Below are 24,299 nucleotides of genomic sequence, written 5' to 3'. Positions count from 1 at the left end.
TCTGAAGACTGTTTAATCTCACTCATATTTCTTGGAGATGGCTAAGGGGCCGTTCCTAAACCACGTGGTCATAAAGAGGGGGACGGGGGGATTTGTCAAAAGACCACGAAAGACCACGCATGGGGGTGGGCGGGTTAACGAAATGACCACGTGGTTTTTTTTCCCAGACTTATAATTTATTGTTGCCACCAAGTCAAGAATGAAGCTGTTGCATTTTAAAAATATAGAATGTACTGAAAGTTTAATAAAAAAAATGTAATAAATTTAAGCGAATTTTTAGCATTTGACAAATCAAAAAACCACGTGGTCAAAGTCGCAAGGGGGGGTGGGGGTTTTCCAAAAGACCACGAAAGACCACGGAGAGGTACGGGGGGTATAAAGAGTGATCAAAATATAACCACGTGGTTCAGGAACGGCCCCTAAACCGATTTTCAAAAAATCAGTGTCATATGGTAGGTTTAGTAGCCCCATAAGACTCTATTGATTTGTTTTGCAATCGGACTATTACTTTGCCTGTTATGTTTATAAATGTGAAATACAGTTTTAAAAAGAAACATATACCGAAGACTACTTAAACTCATTCACTTTTCTCAAAGATAGCTGAACCGATTTTCACAAAACGCCTCATAACACCCTATTGAATTTTATCGTAATCAGACTGTAACTTTGTCTGTAATGTGTCAAAATGCGAAATTCACGAAATTATCTCAGAAACTACATAACCGATTTGAACAATCTCCACAACAGCTTTTGGCGTCTGAGTCACCTTTGTGTGGGTACGTGTTTTAAGGGTTATTAGGTGAGTGATATAATATAATAAGCAACATGCATACATTAAGTTTTTTTTAATCATTTTTTTGGTTTTTAATTTCAAAAGTATCACAATGGTATCGCTCTGAAAAGTTTTATAACTTGTAAAAACGCTAAAAATTCCATGAATTCCTGATTGTTTGTTAATGTAATTCTTATTCTGTATACAAATCCGTACTCCCTTCAGTTATTGTTAGTTTAATTGAAATGTTTGCTTGTCAACCACTAGCGCAATGCTGATTCATTGGTATGGTATCAAGTTTATATTTTGGCTTTCACACCTTAATTCGTTGAATTTTTGCTGACTTTCCTCATCACATCCAGCGTTGCAGTCACGTTACATTCGAAATACAAATAGCTATCTAAGGTCATGTTGCCAATTGTACATCACACAAAAATTGGCTTGGTGGATAAATCATTCGTTATCACGAAGTGAAAAGTTTTATTCTAAACCCCTGAACTAAAAATAATAAAACTATTATCGAGTAATAACTTTGTATATCGCACTACTGCGTTAATTGCACTGTTTTATCTGGTGGTCTTGAGCTTCCATCGCAAAAACAGGAATGCTGCAACTCTCAATACAACAAAGATGACCACCAGGGCGACAATGTCCAGCGTAAAGTTAGCGTCCAACATGTCCAACTCTTCCAGCGTAGTTGTCGGAGACTTGAAATGACAATATACTTGATAACACTTCAGCTTTTCACGGCCATATGAATAGGTAGCCAGCGCAGTTCCCTCGAATCCATAACGAATGTAGGACAGATATGTGATCCATCGAAGATAGATTGGAATGGCGTCGAACGAAACAAAGAATCCGGAGAATAACAGGAACGGTACGGACATGACTGGTGCCAAAAAGACACCGTTTTGTACGTTCATAGCCGCTCCGACGACTAAACCCACACTTTGAGCAACGAATGAAATCAGCAAGCAAGAACCAAGAAACATGGAAAAGCGGAACCATTCCAGAGGCTGTGATGTAAAGTAATAAACTATCGATACGTAGAACACGCAAAATATCGCCTGGAAATGCGAAGCTCGTTAATAATGGTAAACGTTATTGATTATCCATCGAAATACTCACTTGAAATGGAATGTCCGAAACTGTGATCGCCAAATAGTATGACCTCAGTGAATACCAACGATTAAAATTTTCCTTCAACAAGACTGGCATCTCGAGCGGGACTGTTCGAAAAACCAGAAGATAATCTTAGTTTTTTGAATATATAGGTAAATAAATAACTACACTTACATGATAGAATGGTAATCGTCATGGAGGTGTACATCAGGAATAGCATGTTGAAGAACAGGAATCCAAGATTGCTAAGTACTTTGGCGCCGTCGTTACCGATATCGTAGTACAAAGCACCGATCAGAAAACCAACCAGAATATGGGCGAATAAACGAAGATACATAAGTGTCTAGAAAAAAAATAGCGGATTTATTTTCAAATACTGTAGAAAAATAAATATTAAATTCTTTGATTTTCCCTGACCTAAAATATAAAATTAATTTCCCTGTTTTTTTTTACCAGCATTCTTATATCGTTTTAGCGTTAATGAGCCGTTTGAAACCTATCTTAGTTAAAAAAATTCACTGATTGTTTTTCAATTTCCTTGAAATTACAAAATTTCTTAAATCGAAAAGTAAATTCTATGATTTTCTAGGTTTTCTTCACCCTGCAATTAATAGTAAGAGAGGTGGGCTGAGACTGGAAAACTTGGTGAAGCACGCTTTTGTTAATAAATTGCAAACTATCAACATAGTGAAAAAACTATTTCGATCAACAGATTTTTTATATTCAAATTCAAACTACCCAGATAAATACTAAAAATTTTGATCGGACCGTTGAAATTACACAGACCCTCCAGATATTCATGATCAACTTTTTGATAAAAAATTGGTTTTGATAAAGATTTTTAAAACAAAACAAACAAGCTTACCCAGTCACGTCTGCTGAACAACAGTGTTCGTTTCAAAACCACCCAGAACTGGTGAAACTCGGAGGTTGGGTACCGTTCCGGTGATAGACCGGCATCAATTTGTCCATCAGCGGGCAACAGAGCGGTATTGACTTCCGGTTCCTTTTCTGGCTCAACGCTGATTTTGACAGTCTCCGTCGTAGTTTCCTTCGCGATGTCATTAACCATGGACGGTGGAAGTAATCCGTTACCTCCAAGATTCAAATTTTCAGCATATTTGTTACTGTTGCCATTCAGCTTGTCGTAGTTGGACTTCAGATTAGCATTGACATTTCCGTTTTCGTTTTTCTTGTTTTTCAACGCTGGAAAATCATTCTCGCCACGAACATCTCGCTTGCCGTTGTCGATAGCATTCACCAATTTGCGCGTGTGATCGCCGTGTTCACCGCAGGCAACTTCAATAATGTAACTGGCCGGATTGTGGTAGGACGGACATTCTAAGTCGAGGGTTCCCAAGAATGGTACCAATTGCTTGGTGCTTCCCTGATACACGCACTGCCCGTCGGCAAGAGTGTACAGTTGGTCAAACATTTCGAATAAGCGAGCCGACGGTTGATGAATCGTGCAGATTATTGTCCGCCCTCCTCTAGCGAGGAACTTCAACAAGCTAACGCACTGGAAACAAGTTGACGAGTCGAGACCGGATGTCGGTTCATCGAAAAACATAATTGGAGGGTTGTTGACCAACTCTAAAGCGATTGAGAGACGTTTCTGTTGACCTCCGGAGAGATTTCTCGTCAGTGTCGCTCGATGTTCGTCTAATCCAAGTGTTTCCAAAATTTCCTTAATCTGAAAATGTTAAAAACAAAACTCGTACTGCTTTCCAAGTGCCTACCGAAAGGCTAACAATCGCAACGATCACTTACCACATGTAGTTTTTCGCTTTTCTCGATTCGCTGACTCAACTTTAAACTGGTAGCTACATGCATTGCTTCTTCCACAGTCAGATTGGCATGCAACTGGTTGTCCTGCATGATATAGGCCGACAACTTGCGAAACTGACTAAGATTACGCTCCTTTCCATTCATCGTAATTGATCCCTCGATGTTTGTGGTCCTACAAGCAAACAACATGAATGACAAAATTTGTTTTCTTTTTGCCCCTTCCCCGCTGCTCAGTCATACTTGTAGCCGGTGAGAATGTTTAACAGTGTGCTTTTCCCCGCACCCGAAGGTCCCATGATGGCCGTCAGCTCGCCCGATCGCAGTCTGCCGCTGACTTCCTTCAAAATGGTCTTCACATCTGACACAGAAAAAAACGAAAACAGAAATAATTAATTACAGAGTGAACCTTTCTTGAATTACGATGAAAATAATCGAATCCCAAGCCAAATGTGAAAAGTGTTCAAGGTAACAACATATCCCGTCAAGGTGGTTTTCCAGCACGTGTCACGTTGCTGCTATTTCCCACCATGAAAGCAGGTAGTAATTACTGTTTCTGTTTCATATTGATTGTACGTTTATCGATAAAAGATTCGCGATGCACTAGTGGCTGATCGCGTGCTTAGATTACAGGTAGGTAATTATTGTACAGTCTCGCTTGGATAGATGTATCAAAATGTGTATAACGAGTCATCTTCCAACGTGCTGGATCTTGCTAATTGTCCTTGGGCTCAACATGCAACGTACGAGTGCCTCGAATTTTCGCTTTACAAATTCTGCTGCGTTAATTTCTCTCTTGTTATCAGAGCAATTTTCAATTAGCTGAGGTTTGATAGGTCGGTTTCGGTTGTATTAACAAACAATATTGAGAAAAATATTGACATAAGTAGGATTGCAGTGAATCAGTTAGTTACACTGGATGATAGTTCAGTTTAAAAAAACTGTTGTTGCTTTATCTCCGGAGTCAACAACCGACGCAAAATATATTTTGCGTCAGTTTTTAAGATAATTCCACCCTTGATCGTGCTGAGTTACTTAAAGTTAAAAAAGGCAACTAATCCCGACATTTATAAGATCGGTCTATCACAGATAACTGCCGACGTATGATTTAATTTGGCACTCACACTTTAAATCCTGGCGTAAATGATGATTTCTATATACATGACCCCCTTTGACCATTTTAATTTATTACCTCGCAATTGCCCTGTTTATTGCTAAACGAACATTATTCGCAAACAAACTGTAGGTCTGCCATCTCAGGTTATTTAAGCAAATATAAATTCTACTCTGGCGAAACCGTCTTCAATAGGTATTTGACTTGATTTATTTTTTCTCAAGAAGATCAACCAGTATTTCAAATAGATCCTACATTAATTGATGCAAACTTTAAACTACAGTTCAATAAATGAAAGGATATTACTGGAAATGACGGCTTCTAATAATCTACCTGTAAAACACCCCAAATATTTGGTGTTTGTTCATTAATATTCTAATCTTGCTGTCAGCATTGCTTCTTGTGTGCAAATAAAAACAAAAATGCCAACGGTTTCGCATAAGTAATCAAGTTGTGAGTTTTTTGTGTTTTCTTTCCTTGTCTCGCCAAGGTTTACCAGTTTTTTTGCGGTGATTTCGAATTGATGTTTCGTTTGCAGTCACTCAAAGTACATGAGAAACACGGTTACTTGCAGTGGCTTTGAGTTATAAAAGGGTCTAATATTATCTAATAATACGAGAATGCAATCAATCTAGAATATCAATGTTATCTTTCCAAGCTGAGATCGTACACTTCACAGTGAACTGGTGTTATTTTTCAATTCATTAGATCGATGACGCATGCTATTAATTCACTGAAAGAGACATTCAGAGTCTAGCAAGAAGAAAAAATCACATTCATCACCGCAGGTAATTTCAAACCGGTTCTTGAGAAACCTCAGAACACGAATAGCGTAATCAAAAGTTAACTATGGTTTTTTGCATCATTTTAGGTAGGAGCTTGTGCCGATTTGCCCAAAAATTTGTTTAGTTTGAAATAAAAAAAAAATGAAATCTTTAATATAAAATTATAGTATTTACCACAGTGTATTGACCGTTACACTATCGTATTAACTTAAGAGAAAAGTAAAACATACATTCAAGCAAGAACAATATTGATCCCAAATACAGTGTGACCTTTCATAGTTCATCAATACCATTGTGTTATTTCAAAAAATTTGCTTTAATGCGTGCTTGATGCCATCAATAAAGAATACACTTTTATTTCATAGAAAAAAAAAACATTTTTTTACTAATATTTGCTTTATTCTTCACGATATGTATACATATTGATAAAATTGGCGTAAAGTTTCCAAAATCTTTTTTTTTTTGCGATAAAACATGCTAGCAAGAGTTGGATGATGTGGAACCACATTCAATGTTATGCAAAATTAGCGCAACTTTTGCTTAGGTTTGGAAACTGGATAACAAATGTGTCTCAGCTATGACGCGTATAAACATATAATCATGCATTTTTCGTGTTTTAGTCGACAAAAACCACTAAAATAACAAAATGTTCACCACTAATAGTATCAAATGATATATTTGTACTGGGAATGGTAAAAGACTTGAAAAAAAAAACTGTCAAATATGTTAGGATTTCAATATAAATATTGCTAATTAACAAAGTGTAGGTGCCACATTCCCCTTTCGAAGCAGACTTCACAGCTAACTGTTAATGTATAGCAGCGGTTCTCAACATGGGGTATGCGAAAGCCTTTAGAGGGTACGCGAAAGAAATATCAGTAATGGAAGACAAAGCAATTTTTCTTTATAATACTTCATTTGTTGTTCCAATTTGCTCTTAAAACATGACTGTAGTAATCGAAAAAAACATAGTTCAATTTGAAATCTAAACTAGACTACCACAGCATGATCTACCACTACTCTTTTCCACTACGCGGGAGCATTCCAAGCCAGGGGGTACAATTGATTTGGAAAATTTCGCCAAGGGGTACGCGGAGAAAAAAAGTTGAGAACCACTAATATATAGAACAGTTGCATGATAAGTGCTAGAACTAATGGTTCTGTTGTGAAGCTTTTACTTGAAGAATGCTATCGAGTGGGGAATGATAACAAGACTTCAAAAATAAATCTGTTTAAAAATTTGCTTAATTGAAAATGTATAGATAAATCACCCTACAACATCTAGAAACAGGACATCAACATTACATACATAAAACATATCTTGATTGATTTTTGTCCAAAATTTTAAGTTCCGGACAGTAAATATACTTTGAGCTGTTAATATCATTCACATAAAGCTTGCTTCATTTAAAATCCGGAATAAATGAATCAGCTCTATTTCGGAATTGGTTTGACTAAAGGAAAATGTTAGTAGTCAGAATGAAGGTTATTGTGGTTTCAGAGAAAATTATAAGGAAACTATTTCGTCAGTCGTCGGATGAAATCGCAAACACTCTTCAGAATAGTCCTCCTCAGCGGCTAGTTTGTTTCAATTTCTCTCCATATCTTTTCCCGTCTTCTTTATTTCATATTCCGTTTGATTGGGTGAAATTGGGAGCAGTTACATTTTTAACATTTCAACATTTAATTATTAATTTCATCTCACATCGTGGTCTTAAATCAAAAGAAAAGACTCAGGCGCTACCTAAAACTGTCCCAATATACAGGGTGGCAACGTGAAAGTGGTACACTTTACTTGAGTCATGAAACTTAAACCTGTTTTTATTTCTCTTCGGAATCGATTTCAATAACATCTATAAGTAGTTAAATTACAATGTACTCAATTGAGTTTCAATCTTCCACCTTTGTGTTTGATAACGGACCGTAGGTAGACGCTTTTCGAATTCATTGCAAACCACACGCACAACTTCGTTCGGCATTTAGTCCCAAATCTTCATCAAACGTTTTTTAATGTGTCCAAACTCAAATGCCTAACGTTGTCCAACTTCTCTAGTGTGTACCCCCCGGGTCCAAATCTGGTGGCGATGCAGGCCATTCAGATGAACTGATGAAACAAGGCAAGTTCTGCTTACATCATTCCTGAACTATCAATGCCTTATGCTGGTGCTGAATCTTGTTGAAAGCAAAAACTGTCTTTCCCAAAAAGTATTTTAGCGCAAGCATGCAATTTTTTTTGAAGGCCCTCCATCAAACCCCTACACCAAAAAGCTCACACAGAGAGCCCCCTGGTATAGATTCCTTACATATGACTGCAAATGGCAAGTAGTACTCCTTATTCATTTTCACGCCCCTGTCAATGAATAGCAATGGTAATTTCCCTTTGGTCGATATACCTCCCCAAACCATTACAACTGACACATTTTAATATCGCTCGACTGCTCTTTTATCGGCTGATATATCACGAGGGCATGCTTCATAAACACGGTAATTTTGATTGTTTCAAGTTGCCTTCAGAGTAAACAGCTTTTCGTCCGAAAAAATAATGTTGTGACCTGCGTGTGTCTCCAGCAGCAACCGAGATCTAGCAACTCTGTCGGCAATATTTTTACGACTTAATCCGTGAAATTTCTGCTCCTAAAAAGCTGAGTATTCATGATCTTTTTTGATAACATTTTGCATGGAAGTGTGGCTCATGTTCATGATTGCTCATGATTAGGCCACGGAACGGGCTGGATTTCACCGGAAACGTTCCTTCACTGCTTTGATGACCGCTGGAGTCCGAACACTCTGTTTTTCACCAGGTTTCTTCTTGGGAACAACCGAATAATCTGCTTAAATTCAGATGTGACAGCATTCTTCGGATCTCGATGTTAGTTTATCCTCGCAGATGCAAAACGCTTCTTTATTCTCTATTTGAATCCATTGCAATTTTCTTGAGAGGGGAACTGAAACATAATAACAGTAAAAAAAGTCACTCTTTCAAAACATGCTAAAATGTTTGTCATGCTGTGACAGAAAATACAACGTTTTCAAAATCAATGGAAATCTGTCCACGTAGAATGTGGATGGCTCCTAATGTAATGTGTTGTTGCCATATACGGTGTTCTTTCGTTCTGGCAGAAGAAGTTGTCGTGGACGCAGTATTAATGGAAGCACCTATTTTTTTGGTGGTATCCCGATCTGAGAGCTCTTGATTTACCTTGATTGTCTTTAACGATCGCACTACGAAGCTTACTCTGATCCTTTCGGGTCACGGTGATCCATTCTCAGAAATATTTGAGCTCACAGTTGATCTGGCCAATTTCAGTGTTCATGCGTTTTTAGAGCAGATCTTGTTGGGATCTCGACGGCAGTGTACAGAATTATTTTTCTTCTTTTGTCTTCCGTTTTGTACAACTTTCTTCGAACTTCACGTATCGGGATAAAACTTTCATCACTGGAAAGCGAACAGTTACCAAACAAATGTCTGCCAAACTTCGACCACTAGGGGTGCTGTTCTACAACTGACAATATTTTCGGGTTTCAAATAAAACATTCTTCAGTGCCAATAATTCAATTTATTATGATTAAAGAGCTTTCGGTTCATATCCACTGGAGAAAAATAAAATATTGTTACACTTCAAAACATTTGAAAAGTGGTTAAGTTGCCTAACCGTCTTTTAGGTTCACATCATTTTGAGCACCTTCAAAAGTTTTAAAAATTATCGTGCTATTGCGACGATCAATAAATTCAGTATATATCAAATTGGTTCGCTTATGTGTATCATAATTCACGAGCTCGTTCTGTGACGTGAGCCGAAATTTAAGCTTTAAATGCCGTCAACAAAATATGTGTGAGTAAAATCAATAACACCTCCAAATCGATTCACGTGTAGAGACCAGTGCCTTAGAATATCAATGTTTATTCATGAGTAGATGAATTGAGTTAATCTCAGTGTCAGCACATTTATTCTCTGGTGCAACTCAGTAACCTATGTTCATTGCGACGATGCATGAATATCGTTTCTCATATTCAATGACAGAACAGTGGAATGAATATCAAAGGCCTCGTAATGATATTCAAAGAAGCTTCGGTGATTATCAATCCAAGTAGTGCAAATCTGTTCAGACGCTATACACTGCCCAGTACAGTATAAATGGTCGAATAAGGTTAATTTTGATTTTCACTATTTTGATATGATATTCATTTTTAACGATCGAAATATCAACACGAGTGTTAAAGTTTATTTTGTCGGTGTTCATCGGTTGATTGGTATCATGAATACCAATCTTTATCATGAATAAAGACGGCTGAAAATCGTTGCTTTTGAATATCATGACAGTGAATATTCTCAGCACTGGTAGGGACCATACGGCTTCGATGGCCTTGATATGAAGCGGATGACCAATCAATCAAACTTTTTCTAACATTAACTACCTTTACGAACAAATCTGTACGTAACTTCTAATACGAACACACCTCGAGGTTAATTTAGCAGGAGGATAGTTGACTTTTGATCCCTGCCCGCTGTCAATGGTGTAGTGTTTGGCAAACAGTGTTGGTTATCTCTTCCGGTTCACATGAACTTGCATACAGATTAAGAGTTGAAACAAAGGTTTTGTGCCGATAAACGTATTAATGCGTTATCAGTTGATTGAATATTCATTCTCGACGGACACTCGGTCGCTTGGCAATCGAATGTTTTTGCTCATTATCGACCAGTAGCCAGGTTCCGAGGACTGGGACAGTTGGTAACAAATCGCTCGTTTGTATATGGATGGATTGTAACGTTCACTGAACCGAAGAATACTCCCGAGTCATGTGTAATAAGCATGCAGCGCATACAAAGAGGAACAAGCTTGCAATGTAAATGAGCCCGCAAAGGAAGCACAAAGAAATTCAAATCTGAGCTGAATCATTTTCTCCGACTCATGTTTACGTGAGTGGAAAAAGTGAAATCAAGCTTGCGCTGGATGGGCTAGACTGAACGATTCTTAAGTTGGCATTGGCTGATTAAATTTCAATCAAGTCGACTATCTTATTGATTACGATGTTTCATTATCAATATTAATCTATGGCAGATGGAAAAAAATGTCGGAGTTCGAAAACACTTAATATTCAACATTTCAACCCGGGTGAGTTTTTGGTTTGAGATGACATAAAGTATATACGCATATGTCTGCACGTGCCATTCAATATACTAAAAACTATAACCGTTATGTTACTTACTGTTGCGGCGTCCTTCCTTGACCCGGTAGTTTAGATTATGGAAAGCCAAATCCACGGCCGGTCGCGTTGGCAAGTGAGATAGCGTTTTGGGCTGTGAAGGCACAATCTGCACACGGACGGTGCCATTTTTCCTATTGTCATCGAGTAAATTATTAGTTACACTGCAACTGCCACTTTCATTCGCTTCGGACATGGTTGCTCTTTTCTCTCTCGCGGACACTTATTTCTTCTTCTTTACTTGCTGAGCCTGAAGCAAGTTTTCTCTACTAGCAATTCACGATATGTGTGTACTGTGTATGGACGTAACAATTTCGTTTTCAATTACCTACACCTCTCTTCTGCTGCATTACGACTTACTGCAATTTATATCTGAACACTAGCGTAAAGAGCATAAAACAACTCAAGCCTTCGAAGAATCCCACACCATGCGTAAAACGATGGTGAGTAGCAATGCGATTCTAATAGAACATATGCGCGAGAACAGGTACTAGATTCATCCAAATTCACAGGCGCACGACCTTCTGTATCTGGCAGTTGTTCTTCCCTTATTCAATCGGACCACTATGAGACGGCAGAAAGTAACTTCAGAACAGCCTGTAGACACTGCTGTTCGGAGAACGACTGAATGCGTGCTGGACGATATAATGTTTTCAAGTCGCCGTCATCGTCTGACGATGACTAAAATTATACCTATGCTAGCGTACGCGCACCACAGTTGTATAGTGTAGGTTTGGTACCTCCGTCACACGGCATCATGGCAACTGCGCTCATACGAACACCGTTTCAACCGCCGTGAATGGGAACGTGTTCAGATACAAAACATGAACCTCATAGTAAGCTTATAGACGCACATATAGACGGTGCAGTGACACTACTACAGGTCGACACCAGGTGCAATACATTCAGTGATGTTAACTGATCGTAAGCCAAGTTTACTCTACCAAAGGCACACTTTGGGTGAGTTATCTGTAAACTTGTTACTATGAGGAATTACGAATAAAATTCACGAGTGAATTGTTTCATTATCAATTAATTATGGATTAGTTTTTGACGCGGGACGATAAAAATTTTATAAAAGGTACCTTTATAACATCAATCTGAAATATTCCAAAAAGATGAAAAAATGACGCTATTTTGACGCTCATTTTCAAACACGTTTTCCTCAAAACTATCGATTTTGAGTTGTGCCAGTATTGAATTCAACTGACGATATCTTCTAATGTCCCTATTAGTAAGCCTATGCAACGGCTTCGAAATTATTTTAAGAGTAAGATTCATATAATAAATTTGATTTAATCAGCGTTAAATAAGTCAAAACTATTCACTATAACAACGTAAGTACTGTTCGATTTGAGAGATTTAGTTGGATTTGGTTTTATATTTTTTTATTCAGATGCATTAGGAGAAATTCTTGGTGCTTATTCAACAACAACGATACGCTTGTGCCTTGTCAAGCGAATGTTGTTTGTACTAAAAACACTAAAATTTTAAATATTGCCAGATGTAAACGAAATTCTTTCGAGTGTTATTAAATATATTATAAAAAAAGGTTTTAATTAAAGGCTGAGAATGAAAATACGAAAGTCACCACAAACAAATTGATTTTGTCTGCGGACTCTGTATCATTTGTAACTAAAAATCCTTCTATTTACAGTGTTTAGTCCCACGTTCATACAACCCGTAGGAGACCTTGAAGTATTCTAATTTAAAATCAATTTTTTGTTTCATAGCTCAAAAACCTATTTATTATCAATCAAAGCGACCCCGATAGAAAAATATGTTTAATCTAGCATGATAGCCGTTTTGGCAATATAGTTCATTCCAGAAAATGCTTTTCTATAATTAGTATTGTATACAAAACATAACGTTACGACCGCAATAAAACTAAAAACCACTTTGGAAATACAATCAGATGGGTTCGACGGATAGATTCGAACGTTCATAAGAAAACAAACGAAACAGAAGATTTTAACAGTTTCGCTGAGAACGAATACTTCAATCGCATTAGCGTAGAACGCAGAGCTTTAAGAATAGATTGCAGTTAGATTCGTTTAGATTTGTTTGATAACGATTTGAAACGATGATAAACATCGAATAAAGTTTTTGAGTTTTCTTCATCGTTGTTTTTTACGCAAAAACATAATTGAAGTAAAGATAAGAAACAACTGCGAAATCCGAGCGTCATTAATTTTTGTTCAGTGTTATTAGTTTTTGTATCCAAAACAATAGAATAATGCTGGAACCTCATGGGACACGTTCAAACTTACACCGCAGACTGACAACCTTAGTAACAACAGTCTCCGACTGGATGGAATCGAATTCTGATATCGACGTTACAATAGAAGGCTAAATTTTCCATTAGAAACACAAATGGATGAAAAATTGAGCCCAAACTGGATCGAGCCGTCAACTCAGGTGTTAGGGGTACTATCTCTCTGGATAAGTTTTTGAGCAGTAACAACGGAATCGAGGGAAACGAACATGCTGACAATCTAGTAACACCAGGATCTGCCCACCAGTGGCACTGCTGCCAAATTTTAAATACATTCTTTGAATAGAAGGGATTAGTGAGGGTTGGACAAATGTGTGTAACAATCCCAATTTTTTGAGATAATTATATTCTAGAGAAGCGTTGATTTTATTCTTTCATTCGAAGAAAATAGTTGCTGAAGCGCACCGGAGAAAGAGAGAGTTCAGTTCTTTATGATATTAAACAAAGCGACCTATTCAGTGCCAGCTTGTGAACATCTGCTCCACAGTCATAAACAAGGAACATTTTTCTCAGCTAGATTCTGAGAAATGAACTCATGACAGCAACCTAAAGAGAAATAAGGCATGGAGACTGTCCGGTCATGTCTTCATCCCATCGATTCAGCCAGATATTCATGATGTGAATTTAATGGGGCCAGGTCGGAGTTATTTCATTTAGCCGTTCAAAATAACCAGGCTCTTATCAAAGTACGGTTTCGAATAAAATCAATACGATTGAGCTTAGTACTGGAGTCGATACACAAAAAAGGATTCTACAACATGACACGGACACAATACAATGTGCACTTTCAATGGGTAAGAGATTGTGTGTCAGTATTTTAAATGAAATTTTATGCCATAATAAATTAATGATTGGTAGGCAACATTTTGACGGTAACACTCTGCTGTACCCAATTGTTCTATAGAAAAACTATTTGTTCAAACTTCTCTTAACAATTCAAGAAAGGTAAGCAGTTGCAGTTCGAAAAAAAAAAACGTTTCCGTTTGCAAACAAAACAAAATACTTGTAAAAATATTATTAGACGCGGTACAATTCTAAACTAATAAAATAGTATGCATTTTATGGCTCCAGTTGACCTGCTGAATCGAAAACACCGCAAGCATCTTCAAAAAAATTGTTTATTGGAAACGGCCATAACTCCACTGATAACACTGTGCTACAGCGATTCAGAACTTCTGAAGTGACCTAGTGTAGGTTGTAGGTCCTGTTGAGTATAACATTCGCTTATACTAGAAATTTTCCAAATTTAAAGCGAACGTGATAATGACTGCAAAGTTGTGAGAATCAGTTTATCATCATCACGCGGATATATTGACTGAAACGAGCTAGAAATGAAGTCTTCCTACTATGACTAGTCAGTCATTTCAGCATGACACACTAGACATTGACTCATTTTGATGTAGTCAGATGGCACTATCGGGTAAGTTATATAAGAAATAAAAAAATCATAGGTCAACCGCACACAAAACAAAAGCTACGTTTTCAGAACAAAATACCGATTATGTAACTAAAAACATAAATCAGCCAACATATACACACGAAAAAAAAAATCTGGTAGACACACCTTCCGCTAGTTTTTTTTACTTATTCACTAATATCAGCACTTCCAATCAGAACACGATCACTGCTACCGGTTTCCGTTTAATGACCATAACTGGGTTAAGCGCTTAGTAGACTTCAGTCATGCAACCAATCATAATATTGTACATAATGTTGTACATAATATAAACATAGCCGGCTGCTTAGTTATAAGCGTAAACTGGCTGTTAGTTTACCAAGCTAAGCCAAATCAAATAGTGTTTAGCAATTATCGCACATGAACTAGGCGTCCTTCAAAAAACAACTTTTCCTCACCGCACTACTGCGTAGATTCTTCCCCAGTCGTTGCAGACAAATCGGGGGTCGTTTTCTCCCCGTTCTAATGGCATTAAACACTCATTCGCGAGCTGCCAGGTTGTCTTAGAGCTCAAGCTGCAATGATTGGATCGTTGCAAACTCTATCAACTGTAACGGTTGTTGAAACAGAACTTATGGTTTCCAAGTCTTTTGAAAGTCTGCTTATATAACAGACTAAGCACGTACTAGTTTCAACTATACAGTTTTTAAGTTGCTGTATTTTTTTTTTCTCATTTTCATGACGCGCTATTTTCAATTCTGTCTTCTCCAACTATTTATGGTTCTTAATATCAAACCAAAAATTTTTCAGAGCCAAGCGATTCGCGACCTGATCGAAAGTCAAAACCGACAACTCCGCTTTACTCAGAATTAGGGGTATCACGATACAATCAATTAGCTGCTGTCCAAAACAATTTGTGACGTCGAAAATTGCAAATGACCAAAATATCATCAATTTAATTCATACTATTACTTTAACGCCTAACTCAAGTGGATTCCATTCATTGTTAGGTATATTCGTTTTCTTTTATGTAAAGTAAAACTTTAGGTACAATGGGCAATAAGCATACGCTTTATACTGTATTGACAAAAATGTATAAATAACCAAGCTCGACGTTATCAGTCCTTCATATACAACATTGAACAAAAACCCAAGCGTAGCCGCTTTGCACTCATTCGTATGCTTAAACCTCCAGTATTGAATATAGAGATAACGGACATTGACGTCATGATCAGTACTGCCCTTTGTACCGGTATTGGATTCTTTGTTGTGCGATTGACTGATTGAAAAATGGTGTGACGAAAAAATTCCTTGTTCAGAAAGCCGGTCTCGAATGATAACAAGTAAGCCAAATGTAAGCTATTGGATCGCTATTGAATGAAAATGTTATTGGTTCTAATTCGCACGATCATGTCACCGATAAATGATCCGTTTGACATTATAGACTTGCATTGCAAGAATATGAATATTTGCTCCGAGCTGCTTCTGTATATAACTATTGGAAGAAACTTCGCAGTTCAGCGTAACTGAAATATGCGTGCTGTTTAGAGAATTCGTACAGATAAAACATTTGCTGATTAATTAAGGTGCCACAAGCAAAGTTGCTCCACACTACTATAATCCCCGTTCGAAAATGAAAAGATGTACCATGGAACGGGGTGAAATTGATCAATTTTGATAACAATTTCCAATTAACTAGCGTCACAAACATTTTTCCCGAAATAGTGAAATTTTAAAACAAGTACTGGTATGTGCTCCAGTAAACCGCTATGGCTATTGGTGAAATTTCTATTGTCTACTTCATGAAATAAATTCAATAATTCTATAAGGTACTATGAGGTTAATTGGGGTGAGATTGATCACCATTAAAATCCATACATTCTTTCGGCAATGTGCTTTTTTTCGATATGCTAAAGATAAATGATTATTTCTGTACTGAAAAATAGCATTTACAGCTAGTTTGGAAACGAAAATAACGATATTTCAGGTTAAAATTTGTTTATTTTGGTTCACGAGCTGCTTGTTGCTAAATTTGCTCTTATTTGATCGTCGTTAGACCGATTTCAATTCGGTTTGTTGCAAAAGCTCAAAAACTAGCTCTGAAATTAAAATCTTTGTGGTTTCCTGCGAATTCATCAGTATTTCTTTAATGGTATGGAATGATCATTGTTGAAAATTACATTTTTTGAGCTTTTATCAAGCTTTACTCACTTCTCCAAATTTGACGTAATTAACCCTCAACTAAGATTACTTTAAGTAAATTCAATACTTTTTTTTGTTATCTGGAAACTTGTTTGATCAAATTTGATTGAATTTTAACTGAGTTAGAAGAATTTTTTGAAAATATGAAAAATTGCACCACGCATGCAAGGGTTAACTTTGACAGGTGTGTGAATCATGCAAAAGTTGCGTTTAAGGACACGTTAACATTGCCTAGTGTTGTAAGAGCAATATCTTTTGATTATTATTTTTTATCACGAATTTTCAGGTGATCAATTTCACCACACTGATCAATTTCACCCCATTCCACGGTACACGAAAAACAGAATCATTTTCAGTAAAATGGAGAAATCGTCATATTTCTAAGTGTTTTTTTATTTTTCATTTTACCATTGACCCATTATGTTGAAAGATTTAAGGATTAAGGATTTAATGATTATTATGTACAATTATCTTCAGAGATTTCAGTTCGCTTTCTACAGCCTTGTCAAAAACATCATTTTAATCAAACTTTCTTACTTTCCAATATGAAATTATTTATTTATTCATTAGTGCTATTTTTATATATCTTTTGTGGAATAATAAATGGTGAATTAATGTCATTGAATGACATTCTAATTACACTTAAACAACTGCATGTTAAAAAAAGGATTACTCTGCCGATTTTTTATATTGTTGATAACATCTGAAACGCAAATTAGAGACAACTTGCAAGCAAAATACAGACAACGTACACGTCAGATTGATCGTATACCAGTCAGCCAGAGCGACTGCGACAGAATGCATTCGTATCTATACAGTCTATCGCGTGTCAGCGGAAACTTGCAACAATTTTGGTAATAGTAGGATCAGTCGAAATATGAGAGCAGAGCAAACATTATCAAATATTCCCTATTTGTGTTTTATTATACCAAGTTTTATTCATTTTAGTTCAATTCTAGATAAACATTTCAAAAGGTCCTATCTGCTTTCATCGTTTTCCCGAAGCGTCTTTTTATTTTGGTAATGGTTCAGCTTTAGTAACTCTTCCAAGCATGGTTTTCGTTCAAAAGGCTCGAGTTATCTCTCCACTATCAACTTTGTTCAAATAACGTGTCATAAAAAGTGTTTAACAACTTGTGGTGATTGAATGAAAGTGATCGATCAAAAAATCGATCAAAGCAGATAGGATCTTTTGAAATGTTTCTCTAGAATTCATCTGTCACTATGACAAGTTTCTATGACAAACAAGCATTTTTTTAGTAACATAAACCCGATGGTAAATATTTATGTTTCTACCGAAAGAGTACAATTATTTTTTGCAGCCTACCTAATCTCTCCTGAATTAGTATCCTACTAAGGAGTCATCCGATTCCTCAGGATAGTTTTGCATCATACGACTGACATAGGTATTTCTGGTGCAAAAATTGTCTAGGACAACGGTTCTCAACCTGGGGTACGCGTACTTCTAAGGGTACGCGAAAGCCTTTAGAAGGTACACGAAAGTATCAGTAAAGGCGGACAAAGCAATTTTTCTTTATAATACTTCATGTTGTTGTTCAATTGCTCTTTGAACATGACTGTAGTAATTGAACAAACCATAGTTCAATTTGAAATCCAAATTAGACTACCACAACATGATCTACCACTACTCTTTTCCACTCTGCAAGAGCATTCCAAGCCAGGGGGTACAATTGCAGCCATATTCAAAATATCGCCAAGGGGTACGCGGATCAAAAAAAGGTTGAGAACCGCTGGTCTAGGGTCATGCCTTCCACAAATCATTCACTTCCATCCCATGAGAAAGTAAAAGTTTTGGCTTTGATCCGTTGATACGCCCCCCACGTTGTAGTTCCAGGACTATCTGAGAGGCAGCCTTCCAAACACACTCCAGATGTCCGGGTCATAACACATTGTCCGGAGAGTGTCGCTCACTACCATCATGTCGCTCCTCGAGCGCCAAAGCGAGGGCATACGAAGAAGACATCCACATCCATCCGGTCCCTGTGCCTTGCTCACCTTTATGGAGTTGGCGATCACGATCCCAATCCGCACGAGAGTCACAATTAAAATAGGACTTTTTTCTTACAATCGTCTCCCGAACGATTTAAAAATGATACGGAAATAGTTTTCGTAATCGAGTAACCATTACTTTTCATAGAAAAACTTGTGTTTATTTTCTTACAAAAGACACTAAGGCTATGATTAGAAAACAAATATTGATTTCATTTTGTCTCTGTGATAATTGAACTACAATTTATTTATTTTTCCCAGGAGGGTCACAAACGAAATCATTTTACTTGTGGAACGAAAGTATTTTTTCATTAAGTAGTCACGGTGGTAATTAAAAGTACAAATAGCTTTTTGTCTTAGAATAGTCACCAAGAAATTAGGAGGCACATTTAAATTTTTCTTATAAATGCATAGTGACTTTTCATAGAAATAGTTTCCCCAGTTAGTCACTGTGACTTTTGTAAGAAAATATTTGTCAAAAGTTTTGTTTAATAAAATTTGTGACCTTTTGAAAAAACTTATAAGTTATTAACATTATCACAGTGATTTTTGTAATAATTTTTTTTTTTTGGTTTAAATAAATATCAGAAAAAGTAAACATCGGGCTTTGACCAACAAATGTTACTATTTAGTCACCGTGACTTTTGTAAGAAAATATATGTTAAATGTTATTATAACAGAATATGTGATCTTTTCAATAGTTCCGCGGAATTTTAGTAACTATCCTTTTTTAACCATATAACAAAAAAAAATTAATTCAATTTAATCATGTTACATATTCCCTGAAACTAACGTTCGATTGCAATTGTCTCAAACGAGTCATTGAGTCAATTGATCTTTATTGAAAAATCTAAAGCCGGAGAAATGCATCTTGTTTACGAGAGTCATCAAGAATAATTGGTGACGAACACCTAAAGTTTGTTGGCTCACTAAAATGGGGGAAATGCTTGCTAAAAGCGGCGAAAGCAGTCGATTATAAAATTAAACCATAATATGATTTAGACGGTTTCCTTGAAAAGTTTCATGTATTTTGTAACAAGATTACAACAGGAGTTACTTATAAACAGACATTTGCCCTAAAAGATCAACAAATTCAATTTTTCGTGTTTTCAAAATATTAGAAAATTTACATATACTATCTAAAACTTAATTTTTTTGAAGGCGCATGAAAATTGTAAGGGGTAGGCGCTATACTTTCTCCATGAAAATGGGATTGCATTTGAAAATAGCGCTTGGCATTTCATTTCTCGCAATTTCAACTTGTTTTATGTTATTACTTATATGTACACATTCAATCATTTCCAAATTTTATCGGCGAAATAAAAAAAAAATAAAATATCAATGTTCGGGAGTTGGTCACGAATAGTTTATTTTGTTTTAGAACTTCGTCACGAAAAACATTCATTAATGTGTCGATAAAAATATGTCTCGCGGTGACAATTTAAAACAAAAACAGAAACGTTTCTGGTTTCTCCTATAAATCACACCAAGTTAAAAATAGGTAAATGTAGACAATTTCTAACAAACCACTTTGTGACAATAACTAAAAGTTTGTATAAGGCTCTAAGCCCCGCCTTTTCGACGCTTCTTCAGCATTCCTGACCATTTACATAACATATTCTCATACGAATATAAATCTTCTCTTAAAGGTCACCATCATGTCATTTGTGCGGACTGGGTATGAGTTCCTCGTTCGTAACCCTTACTTCCAACCTTGACACGGCTATCGTCGCTCACGGTTTGCATGTTCGGAAGGTTGGCTGACCATTTTTGGTCTATGTCTGAGATACTACAATGTTGGACGTGAGACTCGACTTTGAATTGAAGAAGCCTGATTCTATCGAAGTGCAAAATCAGTTCCTAGCGATATCAGTAGAACTGTCTCCAGTACTTGACAATATACCTAAACATAAATATTTAAACCGCCATAGCGATAATCAACACAGGTTGTATTTTGAGCTGCAAATTGGGATTCTACGGAAATTTGTCAGGCAAGCTGCTCGTCGTTTTCGACTTTCCCTGCATAAACAATTCATACTTAAATCAAATTGCCGTAAGCTTATGAGCTGAGAAACTCAATAAAGAAATTCACGAGTTCTTTTCAAAAATTATTTTCAAAAATATCCACAAAACTCAAAATCACTGGTTTACGGTAATAATATGACAATTTTTTACCGTTGTTCGGTATTTTGTCGAATATAAAATAAGAGTAGGGCAAAATGTTTTCAACTAGTTTACCGTAGGTTTTTCCACGCCGTAAATCGGGGGAGACTTGGGAATCAGGTTAGCCGAATATGGCTGAAGTCTGCTAACAAAAGTTCTTCGTTATAGCTGCAGCACATCGGTATCCAGGTTTAAAAATTAATCAAAAGTTGTGCTTAACTCACACAATTTTTATGTGGTTCTCACCATCCATCTTTTGAGTGCACTAGCACTGCTGTAGTCACATTTCACAGTGTAAATGGCTTAAAATTTCAATACAAATATAAGTTGCATTTTATTGAAAACGTTAGGTTTACGGGATTTCAATACATAAACTACTGAACTATACATAACTGGCAACGCAGAAGCGGAAATACTATTCATTACAACAAGTTTTCAAACGCTTGATATTGGCTACCTCCGAAGCATTGAACTGCATTGAACGAACTATGTACTTATACAGATTTCACTAGAATCATTCACTATCGCGATCTGTCAGTACGTTTCAGCAGTCATATTCAATTCACTTGCATCGCAAGTGCAACAAACAAAGATGTTGTCCTTCGTTGAATTGCTGTCTTCCAACTATCAAACGATAGATATGTAATTTCCGTTACTAACTGCTCAGTAGTGAGTTAATTCATATAAAACATAATATACACACTTGATCAGAGTTAAAAAGGGCACCATGAGTTCAACTCTTGACTGTACTTGGAAAACTACAGGTTAAAATCTCTTCAGGTAGGAATTCTTTGATGGAAACTTTTAATAATGTACATACAGATTCAAACTATTGAAAGGCTTTATCCCACGTTTTCACTTCTTTTCAGGAGAATATCGTAAGTCATTCAGACAATAAAAACTTACTATTTTCATTTCAAAGTATTAAAAACTGTAATTTGTTTTTATGACAGTTTTCTCGAAAATCATTGACCTACATTCGTTATTCTTAGTATATTTGCGTTATACATTATTCTCAACATATTCAGCAAAAGCAGAGCGCTTGTCGCACGACGCACATTTTTAAAACGGAGTTGTATGCTTGCAAGAGGGTTTATCAGTTCTACGAACTGAAGCTCAGAAGCAACAGTCCAGATGACCTACAAACAAAGCTTACATATAACCTAATGTTTTGAAAAAAAATTAGTTGTGCTTACTGCTTGCTATCTATTTTGTATTGATGACAGAATGATTGTAACTAATTTGCAGAGGATTGCAAATATGTACATCATTCGGGCTACTCCTACGCGCAACGACTGAGAAAAGAGAACCACGTTGAAGCTGCCATGACTTACACGTTATTATTCAACACATATTCCTTATCCATTGTTTATCTCATGAATTGTCACTTTTGGGCACGTTTCCCTTAATATATCGCGACGGATCGACCGAACTACTGAACTACCGAATGCAAACTAGTTACTCGGTTGCTTCTAACGATTTCCACTTGTTGCACTAAATAGAATGGGAAACGAATGCGATAAGAAATTTTACAAAATAAAACGAAAAACAAACACAACAGCACGAGAAACCGCGATTGCGCAGCGTTATTCGCGCTGACTTGACTGAATGTGAAACCAACGGAGGCTAGAAAACAAATATGCTCTTTCTTTCAGTCTACACATGGGATTAAGGTTCAAGCGTTGGTGCGGTTCGTCTTCACCAACTGACGACTGGCTACCGTTCGCTATATACGTTAGTAGTATGTGTGTATGTTAGTACATAAACGTTTCTAATGGTGGAACATTGCGCTGGGCGATATTAGAACCGCTTAGAACTATTAGGGTTAGCGGGTGCGTGTAAACGGGGTAGACTTAATGAGCGCAGAAACCTTCGGCGGTCATCGCTAACGAATAACCTATCGATATAAAAATCTGTAAACTGCCTTAACTATTTGTAGAATCTTGTTGTTTTTATAACCGGTAACCGGATATCATCCTTTCATTTTAAAACTATAAACAACATTTGACATTAAACATAACGATCACTATTTGTCAGTTGCCGTCAATGGAGAATGTGATGTGACTTATATTTTTAGTAGTGAGTAGAGCTGTGTGACACGCACCAAATGGGAAAATTGTTTGGGCATAGCCAAGACAAGTCAGGGTGGTTCGACCCTAACTGGTTCTTGACATTAGTTCAGAATTATATTCCTTCGATTCAATGTTTTTTTTTACAGTTTTAAGAGATTATCCTAATTTTAGTCATTTGGGCCAATAATAAATGTTTTTTTTTGTCTTTTAAATATTAATTTTAATTTAGCTTCTACCGTTTTGAAAAGGTGTGTAAAATTCTAGTTAACCCATTTACCATTAGTAAGGCGCCGTACACAAATTACGTAACGCATGAAGGGGGAGGGGAGGGGGGTTAAGTCTGCGTTACATATTGTTACATAGGGGGGAGGAGGGGTAGTTGAGATCGTTACGTAACTGAGATGTTTGCACAAAATTGCAAATTTGGAGTGGGGGGACAGGTTGTCCAGCGTTACGTAATTTCAGGGGGGGGAGTCTTATCGAACGTTATTTATCATTACATAGGAGGGAGGGGGTCTGAAATCTAGGTTTTTAGCGTTACGTAATTTGTGTACGACGCCTAATGAATAGTTTATGAACTTTTTGACTGTTTTAATTAGATTACGTAACTATTCAAGAAATAATTACGAGGGAAACTAAATTATAGTAGTAAATTTCCTAAACAGTATTCAAGTAGTTCAAACAATGTACCTATAATTAGTTTGATTTAGTTTTGCTCATTTTTCGTCCTTCATATTCCGCCACTATTGTGCCAACCGACGTCAAGGCATGCGACCTTAGCCAACGGACATACTACTACTTCCTCGAAGGCATGGTTCTAGACACGTTCGCTCCAGAAAATCTTCTGGTGTTGGCTTGAATTGAATCTGGACTGGTAGGGTTGGTTGTGAGTCAATCAAGCCATTCAATAACTATTGGCATATGTGTTAGTGTAATTATAGTTAGTGTCTTGTTTTTGACTGATTAAGAGAAAATAAATGTTGAGGAAGCAAAAAAAAAGATTCAAGCTGCTGCAGCTGTGTTATATGAACACGAAATTCAAAATGTAAGCAAGGAACATTTCGGCTTGAAATAATCTGACCAATCAGATTATTGTCAGATTATACCCACTAGGTTGGTGAATTTTTAGATAAAAAGCGTTGTCAAAGTCAACCAAACAACCAATCTCTGCCTTTCGCGACACTTGTCGAATTATGAACGATTTTATCAGCCATCGAACGGAATCCTATTCAGAGCCATCAGCAACACGTAGTGGTAACGTGCATGACAAAAACAACAGCAATATTGTTTTCTGTGGCGTTCACGCTCATATGGTCGAAACTGCGTTTTTCTTACTTACCTTACCAATCAGACGAGAGCCGTAGTGCCTAGTGCTGTATCGAGAAGTTGTCATCATG

General features: G+C 36.7%; 1 protein-coding gene across 2 annotated transcripts; it reads right to left on the bottom strand.

Annotated features, from left to right (window-relative positions):
• Window positions 1-830: 830 nt before the first annotated feature.
• Window positions 831-22,488, bottom strand: LOC129727567 (ATP-binding cassette sub-family G member 4). Of its 2 annotated transcripts, XM_055685511.1 has the most exons (8): window positions 22,165-22,488; window positions 10,788-10,918; window positions 3,923-4,040; window positions 3,665-3,854; window positions 2,760-3,587; window positions 2,069-2,237; window positions 1,901-2,001; window positions 831-1,839 (listed from the first exon to the last, which is right to left on the bottom strand). In XM_055685511.1, exons 1-8 carry the CDS (start codon window positions 22,194-22,196, stop codon window positions 1,339-1,341), a joined length of 2,070 nt encoding a protein of 689 aa, XP_055541486.1. In that variant the 5' UTR covers window positions 22,197-22,488; the 3' UTR covers window positions 831-1,338. The 2 variants fall into 2 exon arrangements, with proteins under 2 accessions (XP_055541486.1, XP_055541485.1); XM_055685510.1 differs by lacking the exon at window positions 22,165-22,488 and having other exon boundaries at window positions 10,788-11,437.
• Between the last annotated feature and the right edge of the window lie 1,811 nt (window positions 22,489-24,299).

Source organism: Wyeomyia smithii, chromosome 3, assembly GCF_029784165.1.
Source record: "Wyeomyia smithii strain HCP4-BCI-WySm-NY-G18 chromosome 3, ASM2978416v1, whole genome shotgun sequence".
Taxonomy (NCBI): Eukaryota; Metazoa; Arthropoda; class Insecta; order Diptera; family Culicidae; genus Wyeomyia; species Wyeomyia smithii.
The sequence above is the reverse complement of the archived record's forward strand: the minus strand, read 5'-3'. Positions and strand labels throughout refer to the sequence as shown.